A 23,483-nucleotide genomic window follows, 5' to 3' on the forward strand; every position below is an offset into this window, starting at 1 on the left:
CTGCACATATTAGTGTCATCATCAAGGACTTTAAAGATGCAGGGGTGGTGACTCCCATCACATCCTCATTCATCTTGCCTATTTGGCCTGTGCAAAAGATAGATGGATCTTAGAGAATTACAGTGGATTATCATAACATTGACTAGGCAGTATATCAGATGCAGTTTCACTGCTTAAGCAAAGTAACATACCCCTTGGTATCTGATATGTAACTACTGATCTGGTAAATGCTTTTCTCCCATACGTGTCGATAAGGATCATCACTAGCCATCTGCTTAAGTTAGCAAAGCCAACAATACACTTTCAATGTCCTAACTGAAGGGTGTATCAATGCTCCAGCTCCATGTCATAATTTAGTTTAAAGGGATCCTGACTGCCTTTCAATACGATTATTAGGCTGGTCCATTACAGTGATAAAATTATGCTGATTAAACCAAGTTATTAAGAAGTAGCAACTACTCTAGATTTAAAGAAATTCGTATGTGAGAAGGTGGGAAACAAATCTGACAAAAGTTTGAGGCCTTCAATCTCAAGTGAAACTTCTAGGGCTCAACTCATATAGTGTATGCCAAGAGAGCCCTTCTAAGGTGAAGAATAATTTGTTGCTTAGGCCCCTTTTACAACCAGAAATAAGGCACAACATCTAGTGGGCCTCTCTGGATTTTGGAGGCAACAGATTCCCCATGTGGGTATGTACTATGGCCTATTTACTGAGTGATCTAGCACCCGAAAAGGTGGTGGTTTTTGACTGAGGTCCAGAACAAGAAAGGCCTCTGCAGCAGGTCCCAACTGCCATGCAAGCTGTAATCACATGATCCAGCATATCTAATGGTGCTTGAACTGTCAGTGGCAGATAGGGATGCTATTTGGAGCCTTTGGCAGGCTCCCATAGGTGAATTATACCACAGGTCCTTAGAATTTGGGGAAAAACAAACAAAAAAAAACAAATACCTACTATTGCCTGCTGAACATTACTCTCTTGTGTTAGGTTAGATGATACTCAATTCAGGAAAAGTTACTGCTAGAGAACAAGAGCATAGTGTTGCTATCTGTCAATGAAGGATTCCAGCATGAGGAAGCTAATACGGGGCTGCTTTACTTTGATGGCAGAAATGCTCTCCACTCATCCTTCAGAGGACCAAGAAACCACCAGTAAACCAAGCCTGGGCCATGGTTATGCTTTCTCATTTGCAAGAAAGCAATTTAAAAACCATTACTATTTGCAATTACTTAGCTGTATAAATCAAGATTATCTACGAAACAAAATACACAAATAACTGGGAACTGAGACAACTGTCAACAATAAACCCAGCAAAATCCTGTGTTTAGTAAAACAGCTTCATGTTTCTATTTAATGGCTTATGTTTTACTTTAGCTTCAGAAATACATTTATGGTGACAAAATCACATTATTGTCTATTTTATATAATGGATCTATCCTTAACTTTTGATTTAAAAAGGAAAGTTGTACTGCTAAAAAGGTTTGAAAACTCCCAGTACAATAAAAAGAGATTTAGTTTTATAGCTGGACAGATTTAAGTTTGAAACTTATTCCTTCACTAAGTTGTAGGGTTTTAGGCTTAAGCAACTTAATTTCTTGGAGCCTTGGTCTTTCGCCTTGTCAAATCCAGACAGTGTTGTGGCACATTATTAGGAGAGTAAAGTAACATGCTTAAAATACTTGGTATGGTTACTGGTATAAAGTAAGCATTTAGTATCTGACCTATTAATATCACTAATATCTCAACATCCTCAATGATTAGAAAATGAAGGCTTAGGAAGATGTGGGAGAGTATCACAATCTCAGGCAGGTACATATAGCTTGAAAAAACACCTTGAGGATTCTGCACTCCAGAAGCTGTTAACACCAACGGACTTATCTCAGTCTGAAACAAATGGCAGAGCATGTAAACATAAATACTGTATTACTGGAAAGAGTAACTCAGAGATAAGAAAAAAGAGTGTCTCAGGATTTCATAACCTTTGTTACCATCAAACCCATTGTTAAACATGTTTAAATAGGTATTTCCTACTAAAATTTAAGGCACAGTACTAATATAGATACTATGAGGAATCCTGGCTAATTTTTCAGCTAGCATTCAATTAATACTCTTCTGTTAAAATTAGTTAAACTTCATTTCTTGGCTTAAATTTTGGTTAAAAAAATGTAGTAACTGGGTTCAGTTACTGAAACTTCTATGAAATAACATGATGGGGAAAATAGCATATGATACAATTTATCAAATACCACGTGGCAAAGTGAACATGAAGATTAAAATAAGCCAATACCTGCTTGGAAAGTGCTTTCATGTGACCTACACTTCCCCGACAGTATGCTTCAAGGATGACACCAAACTGTACTGAGACAGCAGGAATGTGCACTTCTGACCTGCAGAAAGTTAATATTTAAATGGTTTTTCAAACACTTTAGATCACCTAATAAAAATACTGATTTCTTTATGCTATTATGAAACTAACTTATGATGCTAATCAAACGAAAGAACACATCATCTTGTGTGATGCTTAACTTTCCAATTCTTTAAACACTGTAGTTCAAAAAGACACAAGATTTTATCATTAATTAATTGTTTATTCCAAGAAATTCAAGGTTTTCTCATCTTACTTGTTTTCTGGAGTGAAATGGTAATGTTATCAATTTAGAGACAATTAAGATGAAACATAGATCTGACTCCTACCACAAATGACTAATCCCTCAATTAGGTTCTATTAGATTTTTTTCTCACACAAAGAATGGTGCACACATTTGAAAAAGGAAAGAATACCTTATTTTGTTATTCCTTGAGGGATTTAAAAATAAAAAGACTGAAACTGATGAGAAAATAACAGAAGTTAAAAATAAGAAAGGAAAAACTCTATGAGTAATAAAGAAATCAAGATTCAGAAATATAACCCTTAAAATTAGTATCAAAGTCCTGTAATAGCTTATTTTCCTTAAGAAACTTAGCCAACAAAAAAGAAAAGATATTTTCTTCTGTTAATGGTTAGTTGCAATACTCTGAAGTTCAGATGAAAATATCAAAAAATGTCCAAGTACAGAGTCAGAAATAAGGAACTGAAAATTTTCCTAGGAAACGAAAGAACTTTAGTTCTCTTTCCTGATTTTATTCCTATGTAAAGTTGGTGAAATAAGGTTCATGTATTTCTGAAAATTACCTAGTTAGGAAGAAGCTAAAAATGAAGTTGCTGCTATCACAGGAAAGCTTTAAAATCTTTATTTATGCAATAGTAGCAACAATGATTCTACTTTCCACAACCTTCTGGAGGAAGTCTGTTTCTAGTCCAAGTGTATTAAACACGGTAAGGACCCTTTACTGGAAAATAGCAATACATTATAATAATTATTAGCAGTGGAAATAATTATTATAGTAAAAACAGTTATTATCTGACCTATCTGAATTACTTTGGCGAATCATGAAAATTAAGAGTCTGGCTATTAAGAAGTAGTAGAAGATACCAAGAAAGCATAAATGTTACAGATGGCTTAGAAAAACCTAAAGCACCTGACTGTTTCACTAAATTTCCTGTATTATGCTGATTAATATTTACAAAAGCACAAGGTGGACTCAATTTGAAATATAAAAGACTTACCTAAGGTGCCAAAATAGAAACTGTCCTATCCTCCGATTAGCAAGTGCTCTTTCTAATAGGAATCTGGAGAGGGCACAATCAAGAAAAGGCTCATATTTTAAAACTTGCACCAGTTGTAAAAGATATTGAGAGAGTTCTTCATCACTGAAAGGAAAATAAAGACACAGTAAGTCATTCAACAACCAGAGCCAGAAAAAGACCCCTTCCTATCAAACTATCAAATACTAACTTACTGAAACACAACAGTTCTGGTGGGTCAAGCTTGTTACATGCTTACACTCACTGTTTCACTGTTATAGTAACACAAGAAAAGCTGAGGATTTCTGATGGGCAGGAGGGGGATTGAAAAGGAGAAAAGAACAGATATATGGGACATTTGTATTAAATTAACTAGGTTGATACGGCTGATGACTGTATTTACAATCAGACCAAAGTCACAATAAAATTAGGTAAGTTTTCTGATCATGCTGAAAAAGTTATGTACTCAGTCAACCAACCAGCTTTTTAAAATACAAGTTCTATCAGTACTTTAGCAATTTATTTTCCTTTCCTATTATTAGGGTTAAGTAATTTCTTCTCCCAGTTAATGAATGAACAATTAAAATTTTAACTTCAAATAGTTTGAAGGATAAGGAGTTTATAAGTGGGAAATGATTCACTGAGTTAATGTAACAAAATATTATAATTAAATGAGCTGAATTAATTAAGGTTGGGGTTCTCTACTTCATATCCATCTCTAAACCATTCACATGTAAACACACTCCTATCAGGGTCAATTCCAGGAGTCAGTAAGATACGAATCCCAAGTCCTCTACTCAGTGACTGTAGTCTTAGACAATAAGTGGTTAAGATGTAGTCTAAAGTAGACTTGGGACTGAAATCTAGGATACTTTTTCCTGGACATACCAGGAAAAAACCTCATAACCAGAAAATTTAACATAGGACGCTGCATCAGAATTACCTATATGGAGCATGGGGATCATAGTAATCTCCTCCTAGAAATCAATACATTTAAGAAAAACACTTCAGCCCAAGGGGGCCCAAGTAGCCCCTCCCTCTCAGGTCTCCAATGCAAACTCAGGGAAACTGAGGAACAGCTGGCGGCCTCATTTCTTAAAACTATCTATAAAACCTATAAAAGGTATAAAAGATGGAAGTATAAAAATAGAAGAGGTTTCCTCTTTCCTTACACTTCATATTTCACTCCCCCCAAAACAGCCACTATTGAAGAGTTTGTGTAATTTCATTTGGATATCACACAATTTTAAACATGTATGGTTTATTTTAAAAAGAAAAAAGGAAAAAAAAAGGAGCACAGTACACCTAATTTTATGGTAACTTCTGTTTCTTCAAATAGCTGTAAAGTATAACCCCTCATACTGAAGCTAGAAAATGGATAAACCTGAAAAATGCTCATTGTCTGAGACTGCTGTAATAATGACATTTCATCAAATAAATCCTATAGATTCTCACACATGTACTATCCAAAAGGGACTGTACAAGCATGTTCACTGCAGCATTATTTACAATAGGGAAATCTGGAGAAAATTTAAACTGTTCCTCAGTACGGTAATGGAGTAGATAAGATATATCCCTATGACAGAACATTACACAGTAGTGAAAGGAATAAACTACATTTATACCTCACAGGAGAGACTGACCTCAAGAACCTAATGTTGAATTAAAAAAAGAAAATTAAAACAATGCATATGACAAGACACATTTGGGTGATTTTTAAATGTACAATATTATCCGATATCTGTATTTTTATAAATATACAAATATGGTTAAAAACAGAAAGATGTGATATAGAAGGATATACACCAAATTCGTGGTAACAGTTGCCTCTGGGAAGTGAAAGTGTTCAGGGCTGGGTAAGGAAACTATAAGGACTTTAACTGTAACTTACTTGCTTTAAAATATAAACTTAAAAAAAAGACAAATATTAACATTTCTTAATTCTGGGTAGTGGACAGAAAAGAGTTTAACATAGCACCAAGCCTGACTGCTATCCTCTGAAAAAGCATTCTTACAAGGTTAGCCCTTGACTGGCATCAGGGAGCATAGATTTAGGAAGGCTTCCCACCACCCTAACAGGTAAGAGTGGCTCACTGTGCCTAAACGGTTTTTGCAAACAATACAGTTTATGCTCAACATCCATTTCCTTCTGGGAGTCTAGAATTTTGGTATATGTTAGGCAAAGGGAGCTTATGTGACCAGCCCACCCCCCCAAAAAAAACCCTGGTCACTAAGTCTCTAATGAGCGTCCCTGGTAGACATTTCAGGTGTGTTACAACTTGTTGCTGAGGGAATTAAGTGTATTTAATGTGACTCCAAAGCTTCTTCCTGGTTTCTTCCAGATTGTGCCCAATAAATCTTTCTCCTCTGCCATGCCAATCAATTCTGCTCTGTACCTTTTTGCTGTAATAAATCTTGTCAAGAGCGACTACATGCTGAGCCATGGAAACTGAGGGTGACTTGGGGATCACCAGATCCAGTTTTTGTTTGTTTTTTGTTTTATAATACAGAGTAAACATGAGAGACTGAAGAGTGTGAGGGTGGAGGGAACAAATGCTTTGAACTGTGAAGCATTCCTAGCCTTTTCCTTTCTTATGAGACGTTCAAGAAGACATCAACTTCTCTACCCACCCGCAAGTTTTTCCTTGACCCAAAAAAAGCGACCTGAAGGAGATACCTCATCTGTTGCAGGCAGCCCACTGCATATTCTCGCACGTACTGATCTGGATAGTTGAAATCGAGAAGCTCCAGTGCCTCCCGGGGGGGCAGTTTAGGCCAAATCTGAAGCAGTGCCTGAAGCTGTTTAAAAATTGAGACTGTTTCAGGAATTATAGGAGAGAAAAGTAATCTATTTTTCCTTAGCACATAAGAGCAGAGATTGGTCAAAAGAAAGGAGAAGGATATTTACAATTACTGAGGCTGCAAAAATCCATTCTTGTTAATATAGATTAATAAAGATTGTCGCTTTTGACATATTCTATAGATAAGCAAGTAAAAAAGCTATTATATACTTACATGGAAGTAGACAGTATATGAATTCTACAATCATTAGCCATTTAATAATTATTTAAAGCAAAGAAAGGAGGGAAGGCAGGGAGAGAGGGAGAGGGAGGTGAGGATAAGAAGAGAGAGAGGAGGAGAGAGAAATGATCAAGAAACACCTAAAGGTAAAATTCAAACTATAAATATAAGCTGCAAGGCTCAACTTAATAACAGGCAATTTACATATAAAAATTTCATTAGTAACTCAATATAAAATTATCTTAAGGGAGTTTACTTTTTGTTCTTAATATTTTTAAGAATGTCTATCACTTAACAAAACTTCATTGACCATAACAAGTTTAAACCTTTTAAATCATAAGTAACCCATAAGAAATAAACAGAATCTAGTTTATTTTCTATACACAAGCTAAATAAGCCAGTCTCCCACTTACACATGCCACCTAGCAATCATCTAGACATAGGATAAAAAACCCAAATCACCAAAAGGACTCGTATCTGCCTTACATCAGGACACACTGAGACTCACCAGGGTCACTTCTGGCAAGAAAGAGTCTCTTCTTCCCATGGTTTTGATATATTTATAGCATGCACTCTTATCAGGGATGGTAAGTGAGAAGAAAACTGGTTATGGAGGCAAGGGGAAAATTTTTTTTTTTTTGCTAATTATGATTTGCGGCCCTCCAAAGCTCAATCCTGTCTGACAAAATCTTATTCCTTAATATTTGATTTACGTCATAGAGTTTTCTTGAGTATCACATAAGTAGCACTGACGTCAAGTCCAAGGAAGATACACAAAATGTATGTATGATCAGAGCTATAAAAATATGGCAAGACACAGAAAACAAACAACTTATAGTTGCCAAAGGGGATGGGGGGGTGAATTAGGAGTTTAGGATTAGCAGATACAAGCTACTATATATAAAATAAAAAAACAACAAAGTCCTACTGTGTAGCCCAGGAAACTATATTTAGTAATTTATAATAACCTATAATAAAAAGAATATGAAAATATATATATATAACTGAATCAATATGCTGTACACAAGAAACTAACACAATACTGTAAACCAACTATATATATATATATATATATGGCAAGTAGATGGCAATGACTTAAGGCTTTTCTCTCAAATGACTGCTCAATCTCAAAATCATGTTGAAAGAGGAGACCTGCAAGTACCTGCTGACTGCCTTGTTGTTTGTTGTTCAAGCTTTTGTGAGACCTGAGCTTTGACAACTGTGTAAATACAATTTACATTTTATTACTTTAATTCTGTGAATTATTGAACCTCTCATTAATTATGTCAAGTGCCAAAAAAGAAGTCAGTAATATCTAAATGAATATCTAGCAGATAGGTTAAAAGGTATTTTCTCACATGAAGCAAATTCAAAACTTGACTTCATTGAAGATAATTTTTTAATGAACTTAATTTTTAACTGCTTTACATTAGCAGAAAAATATCACCTTTGAATAATTTAAAAAATTTGACTGCACTGTTATTATTAGTGTATATTTACATAAACTGCTAACATTTTACATTTTACATAATAAATCACATCAAAGTTATTCAACAAATACAGTGAAATGTTAGTTTTTGTATTTTAACATTTATCTTAAATTCTGGTTTAATTATTCTTAGACTTACACTGAATAAAAAGAATAAGCTTCATACTTGTTCTTGTAATGTGTGAAGTACATATGTGCATACAGTATATAAGCAGACATATACTCATCTGCGGTACCAAAATTCCATGGGGATGGGGCTGGTAGGGGGAAAATATCTAAGAAGGCTCCTAAGGAGTGTAATAATGAAGAAACTTTGAGAAATACTGTTTTAAAGATATAACACCTACTTCTCCACACTTTTATCACTGATGTGGCCCCCTGCCCACTTTTCGCCAAGGCCCTAATGAACCAGGAGCCTTCATTAAGGATAAAGAGGACCTCTTCCTGAGGGTCTGAAACAATAGTTTAAAAAAACTCCTGCCATCCCCAGTTAACATGTGGAATACACTGCTCCACAAAAACAGTACTGCAAAGGATAGATAATATCCTGTAATACTAGATGTTCAACTAGGTTGTGAATTACAAATAGCCCGACCATTGAAAAGTAATTATATTTGGTGAGCTTATTTACAATTATTGAATCAATAATATAAACAAATAATTAAATAAATTACCAAAACTCACCACTTCAGTTTGGGAAAGTTACAGAAGCAAACAGGGAAGGGAAATCTGACTCAGTCATATAAAAAGTGAAGTGCTGACTAATTAATTACCTAATTAATCCAATGCACAGACTACTGAAACCCCTTCTGCAGTACACCAACAGAATATTTTCCTGTGGATTAATGGGAGGCTACTCCTCTACAAAATTTTCACCCATGGCTTATGCCTGTATAATCAGAATACAAATTTGCACCAGGCTCTGACTCTCCACTTCTTTTAAGTAGTCAACTTACTGAAAACACAGTTTACAGTCTCTTGTACCAGGTCGCTGTAACTGGTAATGGGATGGTGTTGGGGGAGAGGCCACACCACTTTTTATTCCATTGACTGTTACTCCCTAGACTACTAAAAGGAGGGATTAGGGTCGTGAAATTCACGCTTTCCTATTCTTGCTTACACACATTTAGGTATTTCTATATGCATATTAATTGACACTACTGACTTCCTTCTACCAAAATGGAAGAATTTAAGGTATACCTGAAAAAAACACTTTAGATTCACTCATGAAAATGAGACAAGTGTACAAAATTGCTGAGTGTAAAATTTTCTGTCCCTGGGGTTCAAATAAAGAAATATTAAGCCTGAATTGGCTCATTCCATTTTCTGACAGTTGACATAGGAAACCTCACTCTCATATATATTTTAAGAGTACAGAAAGAAATTTTTTCTACTCTAATTCTATACAAAATAATAATATGATGCATTTCTTGGATAGGTACTTAGAACTGAATACTATTCATGAGAAGTAGGCAAATATGCCCACTAAAAATGCTTGTATTACATATTCAACCATTAGGAGGATTCATAGAAAACTAATCTTGAATTTAAATAAATAAGTGGTTAGAGGATAACTATGTCAGAACAATTAAAACCTATCTAAATGACAAAAGTATTTTCTTTTCAGAGTAAGTAATTTTCAAATGGTCTGTGAAAACAGTTTTAAACAAGGCACATAAGACAATTTTGTAAAATGATTCCAAAAAAACTTTAGACACTAGAAATAAACTCAAGAAATCTTTCTAAACTTAATTTGAAAAGTAAAACAATAAAATCAAAGATTTTAAAAATACACGATTAAAATAAATATGTATTTCTTGACTAAGTTTTTTAAAGTCATTATAGATTTAATATGACAAAAATTTTTTTTAAAAAATCAGGTGAATTTGAGTAAGTAAGGTGAATAAGTGTAATTATTTTAATATGCCAAATGTATTCATTCTGATTAAAAAGCCATTTCAAGGATCTTTCTCTAGAGCACCGATAACCAAGTAAATTTAATAATGTCAGTGCTTTTTCAGTCTTGAAAATTAAATCAAGCAGCTAAAATTTAGTGACTTTTTTAGAGCAAAAAAATTTTTTTCCCTTTTTCTGTTCTGCCTAAAGGCAAACATTCATCAACAATGCCCAACTTATATAAATGTTAAATTAATCTGAATGGTTTATGCTCTAAAATATTAACTTCTACAAATAGGAGTAATTTTCAAACAATACATATAGAACACTTACTGCAAAGGGTCTTTAGATTAAAATTCTGGAGTTCATTGATGAAACTGTTAGAAGTAGCCCAGGACCTACCACATGCTGGTAGTAATTATAGATAATTACACCAAGATCAAAGTTTTAATTACCTTTACTAAAATATATAGAAAACCTACCCAGAATCTGGGATTTTCAAATCTTAAAACTTTCTGGTCTACCATTAATAGTGTATATATAAGAGTTTAAAATTTCAAAATTTCTCCTGCAGAAAATTATCCAACCTATGGAAACATACCTATGGAGGAAAGGACAATTTTCATGAAATCAACAAAGTAATATATACTCCCAAAAGGAGTTACAGAAATGATCTTTTGTTACCTGAGCAACATCCTCAAGCTTATTCCACTTGATTGACAGCAGTAATTTTGGCAACGACTGTGGGAAATTCTCTCTGCAGTCTTGTCGCAAAGTCCAAATAAGATCCATTTCATTCTCACACAGTTGAGACAATGGATCCCTGTCCAAGATTTCTTTCAGTACAGCAAGAAACTTCTTTCCACCTCGACTCTAAGGAAGTAAAATTACTCATTACAGAACTGAATTGTGTAAAACATTATGGGCAAATCTTGAACATATGGGTTATGGGTGTGAACCCCTAAGCAGTCGAAAATCCCAGAATCCAAGGATTCAACCAACCATGATTCATGTAGTACTATCGCACAGGGTTACTGTAAACAATCCACTTGTGAGTGGACGTGTGCAGGTCAAACCCATGCTGTTCAAGGGTCAACTATACAATGAATTTAGACACAATTTATTAGCTTTAAAATGTAAGATATTAACAATCTAATTCTTTTAAAAAGATTAATAAAGGTGGGTCCCCTTTTATTGCTGACTATGTGTAAGCCAAGAATGAAGGAAAAAACTATTCTCAGTGTTTTAAAAGGAAGAAAAAAAAATACTGTTTTTTAAAAAATCCATGTGTAAACACTAGGTGGCAGAATTGTAATTTGGATTAAGAAGAAATCATTACGAGAACTGAGTTTCTCCTTTTTAAATTTTCAATTTCTATAAAGAAAAAACAAACAATAGCAAAGATGAACCAAACATATAAAGTTTTAAAAAAGTGTAAGAGGTGCCTACTTGGCTCAGAGGCATTAAACCATTTAGATTAAGCACAGAATCTTAAGTAAAACTAAACAACGACAAAAATACAGCTATCCTATTATCCTTCCCAATCCTTATAAGAAAAAATTAAATTAAAAATGGCCCATACTATTTTCTGGATCCACACTCTGAATTATACTATTATTAAAAGAAAGAGGGGGGAGGGTATAGCTCAATGGTACAGTCTGTGCATAGCATGCAATAGGTCCTGGGTTCAAGTCCCAGTATCTCCATTAAAAATAAATAAATGAATAAACCTAATTAACCTTCCCTCCCCTAAAAAAAGAAAGAGATATATTTCCCCATACTTAAAGAACTATACTATTTAGGCAAAAATGTATTATTCCCCCACCCCCAAATTTCCAGAAATATCTGACAAGATTCTGTATAAGGATTTACATTATATTAGTATATTATTTTGTACTTGAAATTATTTTTATCTAGGATTTCATATAAACATTAAACAATTTTCTAAAGTAATGAAATTCAAAATAGTGTATGCATATGTAAAAAAGAATTAGGATGACATGATTGTCTATGTAGGAAACCTGAGATCAACAAAAACACTGCTAGAACTAATAAGCAATTACAGCAACTGTGGGATACAAGGTCAATATATAAAAGCATATCACTTTCTTATGTATCAGCAATAAACAAGTGGAATTTGAAATTAAAAACACAATAACATTTACATTAGCATCCCAAAATAAGGAAACAGGTATAAAACTAACAAAATATGTACAAGATCTATATGAGGAAAACTCAGAACTCTGATGAAAATAATCAAAGAATTAAATAAATGGAGATACATTCTATGTTCATGGATAGAAAGACTCAATATTGTCAAGATACCAGTTTTTCTCAGTATCAACAGATTCAATTCAAACCCAATCAAAATCCTGGTTAAGTTATTTTCTAGATATCAACAAACTGATTCAAAAGTTTATACAGAAAGGCAAAAGACTCAGAATAGTCAACACAATACTGAAGAAGAAAGAACAAGACTGAAGGACTGACACTACCCAACTTAGGTAAAAATAAAAGTGAAACGCAAAACTATAAAACTTCCAGAAGAAAACACAGGTGAAGATCTAGATGACCTGGGTTTGGAGATAATCTTTTAACATGTAACACCAAATGCATGATCCATCAATGAAAGAAGTGATAAGGCAATAACACTGGAAGAAAATGTTTGCAAAAGACATATCTGATAAAGGAAAATACACAAAGAACTACTAAAACTCAACAAGAAAACAAACAATCAGACAAAAATATGGATCAAAGACCTAAATAGACACCTCATCAAATAAGATACACACATGCCAAATAAACATATGAAAAGATACTTAACATCATATGTCATCAAGGAAAAGCAAACTAAAACAAAAATAAAATAAGACTACACACCTACTGGAATGGCCCAAATCCAGCACACTGACAACATCAAATTCTGCTGAGGAAGTACAGCAACTCTTATTGCTGGTGGGAACGCAAAATACTACTATCATATAGGAAGATAGTTTGGTGGTTTCTTAACAAAACTAAACATACTTTTACCATACAATCCAGTACTCATGCTCCTTGGTTATTTACCAAAAGGAGTTGAAAACTTACACCCACACAAAAACCTGCAAACAGATACTTATGGAAGCTTTATTCAAAACTGCCAAACTTGGAAGTAAACAAGATGTTCTTCAGTAGGTGAATGCATAAACTGTAATATATACAGACAATGGAATATTATTTAGCACTAAAAGAAATGAGCTATTATGCCACAAAAAGCCATGGAAGAAACTTAAATGTGTATTACGAAGTAGAAGAAGCCAATCTAAAAAGGCTACGTGTGGTTATGATTCCAACTATGATCTTCTGAAAAAAGGCAAAATTATGGAGACAACAGAATGATCAGTGGTTGCCAAGGGCAGGAGCTAGGGTAAGGGAATGAACAGGCAGAGCACAGAAGATCTTCTGGACGATGAAAATACTTGATAGGATATTATAACGATGGATACACAGCATTATACATTGGGTCCAAACCCACAGAATGCATAGCACCAAGAATGAAATCTAAGGTAAATTGGACTTTGAGTGATTATGGTGTGTTGATGTAGATTCATCCTTAGTAATAAATGTACCATTCTGGCGAGTGATGTTGATAATGAGGGAGGCTATACATGTGCAGGGGTAGGGATATACGGGAAATCTTTGTATGTTCCTCCCAATTTTGCTGTGAATCTAAAATTGCTCTTAACAAAATAAAGTCTTATTAAACACACATACACACACACTTACACACCACTCTCTATGCATGATGATTACAGTGGTTTTATATTCAGAGCTTCAATCTAAAAAGGGTATGCTCTATTTTACAAACCTGACTGAGTTTCTTTGAAAAATGACAATCAGAATTTGAAAATGAAACTCCTACACTTACATATAAAAGTGAGACCTGTTACTACAAACACCACACTATAAATTGTTCATGCCAGAGAAAGGCAGACTGCTGTTAAGTTAAATATGCAAAAAGCTAGCAGACCTACTATAACTTCATAGATCAAAATTAGACCCTACAGACCTACCGTAAGTAAATATCCTGAAGACCTAGGAGTAAACTAACAGGGAAGAGCAGGGGGTTAGCTGTATAACTGTACTGTGATTGTTTACTGAGCTATGAAAAGCACAGCACTGAATAATGCCGAGGTAAAAACAAAAAACTATGAGAAATGTGGCTGGAAGCCCAAAAAAACACAGAATCTTACATTCTTTTACAAAAGCCAAAAAAATCAGTAATGAAAAAGTACACTGTAGTGTAACTGGTGAACTAATACACACGTTCAAAAGCTTAAATTAAAGTAAGATAATGGTGGAAAACAATGAAAATTAACACCCATATTCTCTACTTTGTTTCTGTGTTTAGATTTTTCAAAATCATACACATGCTATGATATAATAGTGATTACTGACCAAAATAAAACGAAACATATACAACTCACTGTAAGCACATGAAAAAAGGCTATGGCTTTTTCCCCTTCCCTATTGGGGATGGTGGAGTGGGGGCTGGAAAAATCATCAGCCATATTCAAAGGTGCTAGAAACTCAAAACAGTGTTAGCAGAGGACATGCCAAGGATAGAATTAACTATGTGTTGGCCAGACTGGGGCTTGACCAACACATAGCTGAGGATGAGACAGCCCATGCAGTCAGGGCTTGTTGGGACAGCAACTGGGAAGATGGTTTTATGACTGGGAGATTGATTACAAACAGAAAATTGAGCAAATAAGCAAATATATTAAGGTTAATAGGAATTCAGATTTCTCACTGTTAGAAAAAGTAATTTAAAATATATTAAGGCAAAAGATAGAAAAAAAAATCCTGCGGTGGTAAATCTAAATTAGAGCATCTGATTAAGAACTCATGGTTTTTAACAGAAAGATAAAGAAATAGATCTTTGTGCTTGTATATGCCCAAATATTATACTGTCAACACATATATAATACACTATTTGGTTTGTTTCATGAGAAGGCCTAGATGCAATTGCATGCCAGGACTAATGAGCATTCCTAGTGCCCAGAACATGGATTCTAAATACTTTTGATAAATAAAAGGAAAACAGGACTCCCTGGAGAAATGACTGAATCCAAAACTGGGGTAGAGAAAAGACCAGAGGAATCTGGAACACTGGGTTGTACCAGAGAGAAGGAAATGCTCAAATAATGAGAGAGAGATGTCAAAAAGACACAGGTGAACACCTAAATGAGCTGCCATTGGCCAAATCTGAACATCAAATTTAATGACAGTGATGACTAATTATAAGACATTAAATAAAACAGAAATCACAAATCCACACTACTAGAAGTTTTTTAGAAGTAAATAAATGGGGGATAAGAAAAGCCTCTGTAGTATAAGCCAACTAATAAATCCAAAAGGAAAATAAATCTGAAAATCAGCACTTGGCAAACCACTGTAGTAATACTGATTCAAGCAAGATGTGCTAATAAATATTTCAAAAAGTGGGTGAAGGGTTTGATGTGAAACATGGTGTTTACTTAGTCTCAAAATATGCCCACAAAATACTTACTTATTATTAACTTTACTATGAAACCTAGTAGATACTACCCTAACCAACAATTAACATCAACATTAATGGGACAAACTGACATTGTTTGCCTTTGAGTAAAATGTAGTAAGAACATATTTCAATATATTCATGCTAAAAATGCACAGCTGGACTCTGGTCATGATGAAACATTAGGCAAATCTAAACTGAGTGACATTTTACAAAGTAACTGGCCTAGATTCTTAAAAAACATCAGAGACTGAGGAACTACTTTAGAATGAAGGAAAATAAAAATACAAGACAACAACTTACAACAAGTCTTCCTGGATTGGAACCTGGACTTATAAAGGACATCACTGAGACAACTGACTAAATCTGAATGGAGTATGTGGATTAGACAACAGAACTATATTAATATTATTTTCCTGACTTTTATAAATTGATCTGGTTAAATATGAGAAAGTCTTTGCTTTTAGGAAATATACACTGAAGAATTAAAGGATAAAACAGCATGATGTATGCGACTTAATCTCAAATGATTCAGAAAAGAATGTATACACACTCAGAACAATAAGACGAATGTGGTAAAATGTTAGCAGTTAGGGAAGCCAAATGAAACCTATATATAGGAATTCTTTGCACTCTTCTCCCAGGTTTTCAGTAAGTTTGAAATGTTTTTTAAAAAGTCTGCTCTTTCCTTCCCTAAAATTGAAGGCTGTAAAGACTCTAAATCATTCTACTAAAAAAACATTCTAGGTAAATCCCCAGAACTAAAAGCCAAGTCATTATCTGCATTCTCAAAAGTCAGTCATTAAGATTTTGTACCTGAGTTTCTGCTATAAGAAAAGAAGACAAACTTTATAACATAGATGTTTTAGATTAGAGCACGGTTTCTCAACCCTCTTACTATTCTGCTGTAGAAGGATGGTCCTGTGCAATGCAGATAGTTTAGCAGCCCCTGAACTCTATTTCACTACATGCCAGGAGCAAAATTCCCTGAGTTGTGACAACCAAGAAAATCTTTAGACAACGCCAAATGCCCCATTGAAGGCCTCAGGTTGAGAACCACTGGATGACCAGATCAAAAGCCGCCAATTATAATTCACCAAGATCACATTTTTTCTATTCTGTAGACCCACGATCCTTGGCAATCACCTATTTTTAAAAAATGCCAGCACCTATTAGGTTGAATGCTATCAAAAGAACAGAAGGTTGGGAAGGATCTGGAAAAACTGGAATCCTTTTTCAGTGGTGGGAATGTGAAATGGTACAGCCATTGTGGAAAACAATCACAGTTCTTCAAAAAATGAAAAACAGAATTACCATATGATCCAGCAATATATACCCCAAAGGAATGAAAGCAGCATCTCAGAAAGATATTTGTACATCCATATTCACAGAAGCATTAGTCACAGCAGTTAAAATGTGGAAGCAACCCAAAGATCCACTGATGAATGAATGGAGAAACATAGTGTGGCACACACACAACGGAATATTAATCAGCCTTAAAAAGGAAGGAAAATTTGACACATTCACATGGATGAACCTTAAAGACATTATGCTAAGTGAAATAAGTCAGTCACAAAAAGATAAAATACTGTGATTCCATTTATATGAGGTATCTAGAATGATCAATTTCAAAGAAACAGAAAGAACAATGGATGTCAAAGTCTGAGGGGAAAGGAAAATGTTGAGCTATTTTATGGATATAGAGTTTCAGTTTTGCAAGATGAGAAAGTTCTGGAGATTGGTTGCACAACAAAGTTTTGAATATATTGTGAATATACTTAGCACTTGTGAACTATACATGAAAATGACTAAGATGGTAAATTTGGGGTGTATTTTATCACAATTAACAACGAATTTTTTTTAATTCCAAGAACAGTTTTAAGTCCTTAGGAAGGCGTTGGTAAATTCACCAAATGAATTGTACATGTGTATATATTATACATATACACGTTAAAAATACATATACACACACCTATAAATGTATACACACACAATTTAACAAGTCAGCTTACCACAATCTTATTAAGGACTGTAACCTGCCCTTGGCATACACATGAATAGCGGATTAAAACAGAGGAATGAGAGCACAGTTTTCCCCATTTCTCTCATTCTAAAGACTATAGGTGTCAGAAAAGATGTATCTTTTTAAAAACAGTAATCAGTAACAGTTCTGGGATACAAGAGAAAGTGCCTAACATAGGAATCCTTTAATGATAGAAAGCATATAGGATCAGGGATCAGATCTGCTAAGACCCAAACAGTAGTGAGAAACACAGTTCCAGGGGGCTTTCCAGTTCAGAATCAACGCGTGCAAGGAACAGAGGTGGCCAGGGGAATCATCAGGGGGATTATCAAAGGATCTGCAGGTGGAGCAGCTGCTTTGGTCAGGCATATCCCTTCCTATGTTTGTGCTGAGCTGAAACAGCAAAGGGATCAGCCCCAGACCAAGGTAAGAAGCATGGGGACTGAGTCTTAGGGAGCCACCCAATCTCAGAAGGTATGGAAATCTTCACATACAGAAGACCCCATTGTCAGCACCATCTACCCTAGTTACAGTGAAGAGACAAACCACCAGGGAGCCACAAGTATAAAAAGAGCTAAACTAAGAATCACCAAATATTGAGAAAGACTCACATGAAGAAAGACAGACACCTAAAGAAGACTACTTTAAAAATAAGACTACTTAATCCCTCAGAGAGAACTAAGGTGACATTAAAGACATGAAAAAGGAATAAACAAAAATCTTTTAAAAGATAAACAAAATTTTAAAAAGAAACAAATTCTCAACTGACTAGTAATAAGGGAATACAAGTTAAAATAATGTGACACCATTTTTATGTTCACTAGATCAAATATTGAAAGGGTTGGCAGAAATGCAAAAAGATAGAAACTCTTCCACAGTGCCGGCAGAGTTGTAAATTTTAAGTCTTTTAGGGTATATAATTTGGCAGAATTCTGATTTCCTGGTGATGATTCTCAATCAGTCAGAGAAAGTCCAGTGAGACCAACTTCCTTAATGGCCAACTGTTGTCCCAGCTATTGTGAGAGTTACAAAGAGAGACATATCTCTTAAGGGTATGTCCTTACCATAATCTTATTAAGAACTGTAACCTGACCTTGGCATATACATGAATAGTGGATTAAAACAGTGGAATGAGAACACAGTTCTCTTCACTTCTCTCATTCAAAAGACCATAAAGTGTCAGAGAAGATTATCTTTTTAAAAGTTAAAAGGGACATACCTCTCACCTATAATTTTAAGGAATCCATCCTATATAATACATACATGTATAAAGATGTACAAAATATTCATTGCAGCACAGCTTTAGTGGAGAATAATTGGAAATAAGCAAAAAATCCATCAGCAGGGGTACATATATTTAATAAATAATGGCTACCAATAATTAATGACATGAAATGTTAACAAGGCTTTAAAAAGAATGGACCACTTCATACAGACATGCCAAGATCCATAAAATGCATTACATAAAAATGGGAGAAACTTAATATATAAGGGTCTCACATATTTTTAAAAAAAAAGATATTTACATACAAAGGGATGTAAATGCATACACAGCATTAGCATTGGTAGCTACAAGCCAAACTGCTTATACAATTATCTCTAGGGAGAAAGTTAAATGGAGGTTATTTTTAAAACTTTCATTTTTGGTTTCATACAATTTATTAATTATGGTATGTGCCCAATTAAAAAAAAAAGTCATCAAACCTGGGCAAGAATACTGCATCCTCAGTAAAGAGGGAACTCTCTTATTTATGTAAGGTAGTAGATTGTAGTACAAATAATAAAAATTAATTTATGCTTCTGATGTTCAAGAAGCAATATTGAGACTATAAAGGGTAACTAAAAACAGGCATTAGAATGAAGACAGCCCTATTTACCTATTATCTCTTAAATTTAAACTGTAATTATATGTTTCAGTAATTCCCTGATGAGCTAAGTGTATACTTGTAGTAAACTTATTTTGTTTCATTAAAGAAAACTACAACAACTTAAACGTCCATAGACAGATGACTGGATAAAGAAGCTGTGATACATACACACCCCCCCAGGAATACTACTCAGCTATAAAAAATAAAATAATGCCATATGCAGCATCATGGATGGACCTGAAGAAAGCCAAAAAGAGAAAGAAAAATACTATATGATTACTTATATGTGGAATCTAAAAAAAAAAAAAAGACACAAATGAACTTATTTACAAAACAGAAACAGACAAAGAAAACAAACTTACAGTTACTGGGGGAAAGGGGGTGGGAAGTGATAAATCGGGAGTTCAAAATTAGCAGATACTAACTACTATATATAAAATAGATAAACAAGTTTCTACTGTGTAACACAGGGAACTATATTCAGTATCTTATAGTAACCTACAATAAACAAGAATATGAAAATGAATATATGTATGTATATGTATGACTAAAACATTATGTTGTACACTAGAAATTGGCACATTGTAAACTGACTATACTTCAATTAAAAAAAAATTTACAAAAAAAAAGAGAGAACTACAGATGACCCTTGAATAATGTAAGGATTAGGGATGCAGAGTCCCTGCACGTTGGAAAATCCACGTATAATTTTACAGTTGATTCTCTGTATTCAAGTTTCTGCATCCACAGATTCAATCAACCTGCAGGTCATGTAGTACTGTGGTATATATTCAGTAAAAAGAATCTGCATGTAAGAGGACTCATGCTGTTCAAACCTGTGTTGTTCAAAGGGTCAACTGTACTCTTGAAGTATTTGTAGTGGCAGATAACTTGCACTGTAGGGCGATGGAAATTTTTGAGAACTCTAACAGTAAAACAGAAGACAGTGCAGCGTTGGTGGTATAGTGGTGAGCATAGCTGCCTTCCAGAAGACAGCCTGGGCCAGATGTTTCTCCAACTAATCAACATTAAATAGTGTTTTCATTCTGTGCAAATAACAAAAGCATATACATTATTTCCATTTGCCTTCTGGCTTCTATATAATTACCATTCTGTACAAAACGGCTTTACTGAAGACACCTGAAAATTATACACTGATGACTTGAAAAGAGAATATCAGATTGGAACTCAGCAGAGTCTTACACTGAAAGTCAAAAATTAAATTAAAAATAAAATGGTATAAATATTATATATATTGTAAACTAAAAATAATCTATTTTGTAGTCTTTGGGCAGAAACAATGGGAAAAGCATGTGTGGCAGAGACTGTTATTTGTCTCTCAATATGCATTCTCCTCTTCTTTATTACAATCTTAACAATCTCTTACTCCTAGCCAAGTACATGACTGTCCAGCTAAAGACTACACTTCCCAGCCTCACTTGTAGTTAAGTATGGCCGTGTGACTAAGGTATGGCTAACGAGATGTGAGCAGAGAAATAAAGTACATACTAATGACATCCTCAGGAAGAACGGGTGTGGCCTCTAGTCTTGCTTTCCTGTTCCTGTGAGCCAGAAGGCAGTAATGTAGGAAGATGAAGCCCATGTTTTCAGAGATAGAAACTGCATGTTAAAAAGGCAGAGCACCAAGATGGAAAAACCTGGGTACCTAGCAATGCAAAAACATTGCCTGACTATATCTGCTCTGCTGCATCAAGGAAATAAAGAAAATTACAGCTTCCTCATTCAATTGAATAATATTAACAGAGATGGTATTGTTAATCTGTTATAGACTAGCTGCTGAACCTGTGTTTGTATCAGAAAGTGGCTTACCATTGAACACAAATCAAATACAAACAGCTGCCACTGAACAAAACATTAGTATGTACATACTCACACACTCAGACTGTTCTTGCATGAGTATGGTATTCTGTAAGTTCATTACCATAAATAAGATGAAGATAACTAATCATGAGCAAAACTTTGTAACAAGGACCATTTTTAAAATCTTGATACTTACTGACACATTAGCACTATCATTGCTTGCAATCTCAGCTGCCTTTTCAATAATCTGTTTAAAAAAATTAAACAAATTAAAATTTGGCTCTCGTATTTATAAAATTATAAGCGTAAATTACTATACTTGTACATAGATTATAAGGAGCTATAAATAATCTGGCATTTCTATGGTTTATAATGTAAGCATGACTTTTAAAAGCAAAACGGTATCATGCAGTGATTTCCAATCTTCAAACTCTTCACAACCAGGAAACAATGGTATTACTGTAAAGGACTGTGACTCCCACGGTACAACAGGATTGTCCGTAAACAAAATAAGTAGTGCCTTCTGTATGTGAAAAAAATCTTAAATACAGGTGAATGTTTTCTGATTAAGAAAATGCAACGTTAAAAGAGTTACTAAACACAAAATAAGTTTTTGTCATTTGTCATTAGGTTTTCTTTTGAATTAGCATATATCAAAAGTGGAAGTCATGTCAAGAGAGAATCTAAAATATTTTTTAAATTAAGTTCAAAAGAGGCTCTGATTCTTGAAAAAATGGGGAACCCACTAGTCTAGTGGGAAGGGTTAGCAGGTAAAAAATCTGAAGATCCATATCCAGTTACTAAGTTAAGTAATTCTACATGAATAAGTTAACTGTATCCAGATGTGTAAAATGCACTGATAATTCCCATCCTATTTCATAAGGTTGCTCTAATGATAAAATGAGATTACAGTTATTAAAATTAAGCAATAACCATAAAAGTGATTTGAAAAGCAAAATGTATACAACTCAGTACAGCAAAAAACATCAAATAAAAATACAAGGAACTTTCACTTTTAATGTCCGAATTATGTGTTTTTTATATCCGAATTATGTGTTTTTTATAATGAGAATATATAAAATTGTACAAGTAAATGAAAACCAATAAATACAAATATGTATATACATATTTAAAAACTAAAATCTCCATCCCACATAGATCTTCAAAGACAGACTCTCCAAGGGATCAGAAAGGCAAAAGGAAAGTTAATTATCAGTTGTAAGCAATTTAAGCAATGCTGAAATAGAACATTTTAAAGAAACTAGACTTCTCTCGAAATATTAGATTAAAAATACTTAAATTTGCACAATATGTTATATTTGCAAAAATGCTTCAAAAAGCAACTTCACTGACCCAAAAGAAAGTATAAATGACCCCTGAACACATATCATAATTGAACAAAAAACAGTCAGAGTTCAGACTATTAAGCATATCACAAGTAGCTATAGCTTATGGATAAATTCCTATTCTATGGAATAAAGCCACAGCATAAATGCAATGGATGCTTCAAAATGTATCTTCTTCTACTCAGTGTATACCAAGGTATATGGTTCTTGACGTATTTGAGATTTCTACTGTAACAATCGCACATTTTAATTTGATTGTATATTACTGATCAGAAAAACATTTTAGAAGACAATGAAATGAAAAATTACTTCTTAGGTGGATAAAATTCAAATAAAATGAAAGTAAAGGAAGAAACTTTTGAGTTATATATATATATATATATTTATCTTATATACTACTTTTAAAACCTACTCTATACAGGTCTGACAGTGCTGAACATTAAAATACAATGAAGTATATAGGTGGATTAACTGCAATTTTAGTATAATATCAATTTTTAAAGGTAGCTTATTCTCAAATGGATTAAATAAATAAAAGAAACTTGCTTATTGTCTGAGACTTTTCTCAAAGATTTCCTCACAAAAATCAGTATCAATCATACCTGAAAGAAAGATGCCAAATCTGACAATAAAACATGACAGCCCAGCTCTTACCATGCAAATTATCACAATCCAACTGTCAGTCGCTACCAGACACACTCCTTATCCTCAAGACAAGAAGCTTGTATACTCAAGAAATATGTTTAGAAATAGTAGCCCTTGCAACAGATTCTACAAAAAAACAGCACCTTAAGGAGTCCTACTAATAATAGTATTCAACATAAATCATCTTTTCTTTGAATACCAACTCCAAC

General features: G+C 34.0%; 1 protein-coding gene across 3 annotated transcripts in view; it reads right to left on the reverse strand.

Annotated features, from left to right (window-relative positions):
* The window catches only part of PIK3CB (phosphatidylinositol-4,5-bisphosphate 3-kinase catalytic subunit beta), a 147,993-nt gene that overhangs the window by 25,512 nt on the left and 98,998 nt on the right, over window positions 1-23,483 (reverse strand). For all 3 annotated transcript variants that reach the window (XM_072957733.1, XM_031678286.2, XM_072957811.1), the window contains exons 12-16: window positions 21,480-21,530; window positions 10,717-10,905; window positions 6,304-6,425; window positions 3,609-3,752; window positions 2,289-2,388 (exon numbers count right to left, since the gene is read on the reverse strand). In XM_072957733.1, the coding sequence (XP_072813834.1) occupies window positions 2,289-2,388; window positions 3,609-3,752; window positions 6,304-6,425; window positions 10,717-10,905; window positions 21,480-21,530 (606 nt within the window). The remainder of the gene's footprint in view (window positions 1-2,288; window positions 2,389-3,608; window positions 3,753-6,303; window positions 6,426-10,716; window positions 10,906-21,479; window positions 21,531-23,483) is intronic.

The sequence above is a fragment of the Vicugna pacos genome, chromosome 1 (assembly GCF_048564905.1).
Source record: "Vicugna pacos chromosome 1, VicPac4, whole genome shotgun sequence".
In the NCBI taxonomy this organism is placed as follows: domain Eukaryota; kingdom Metazoa; phylum Chordata; class Mammalia; order Artiodactyla; family Camelidae; genus Vicugna; species Vicugna pacos.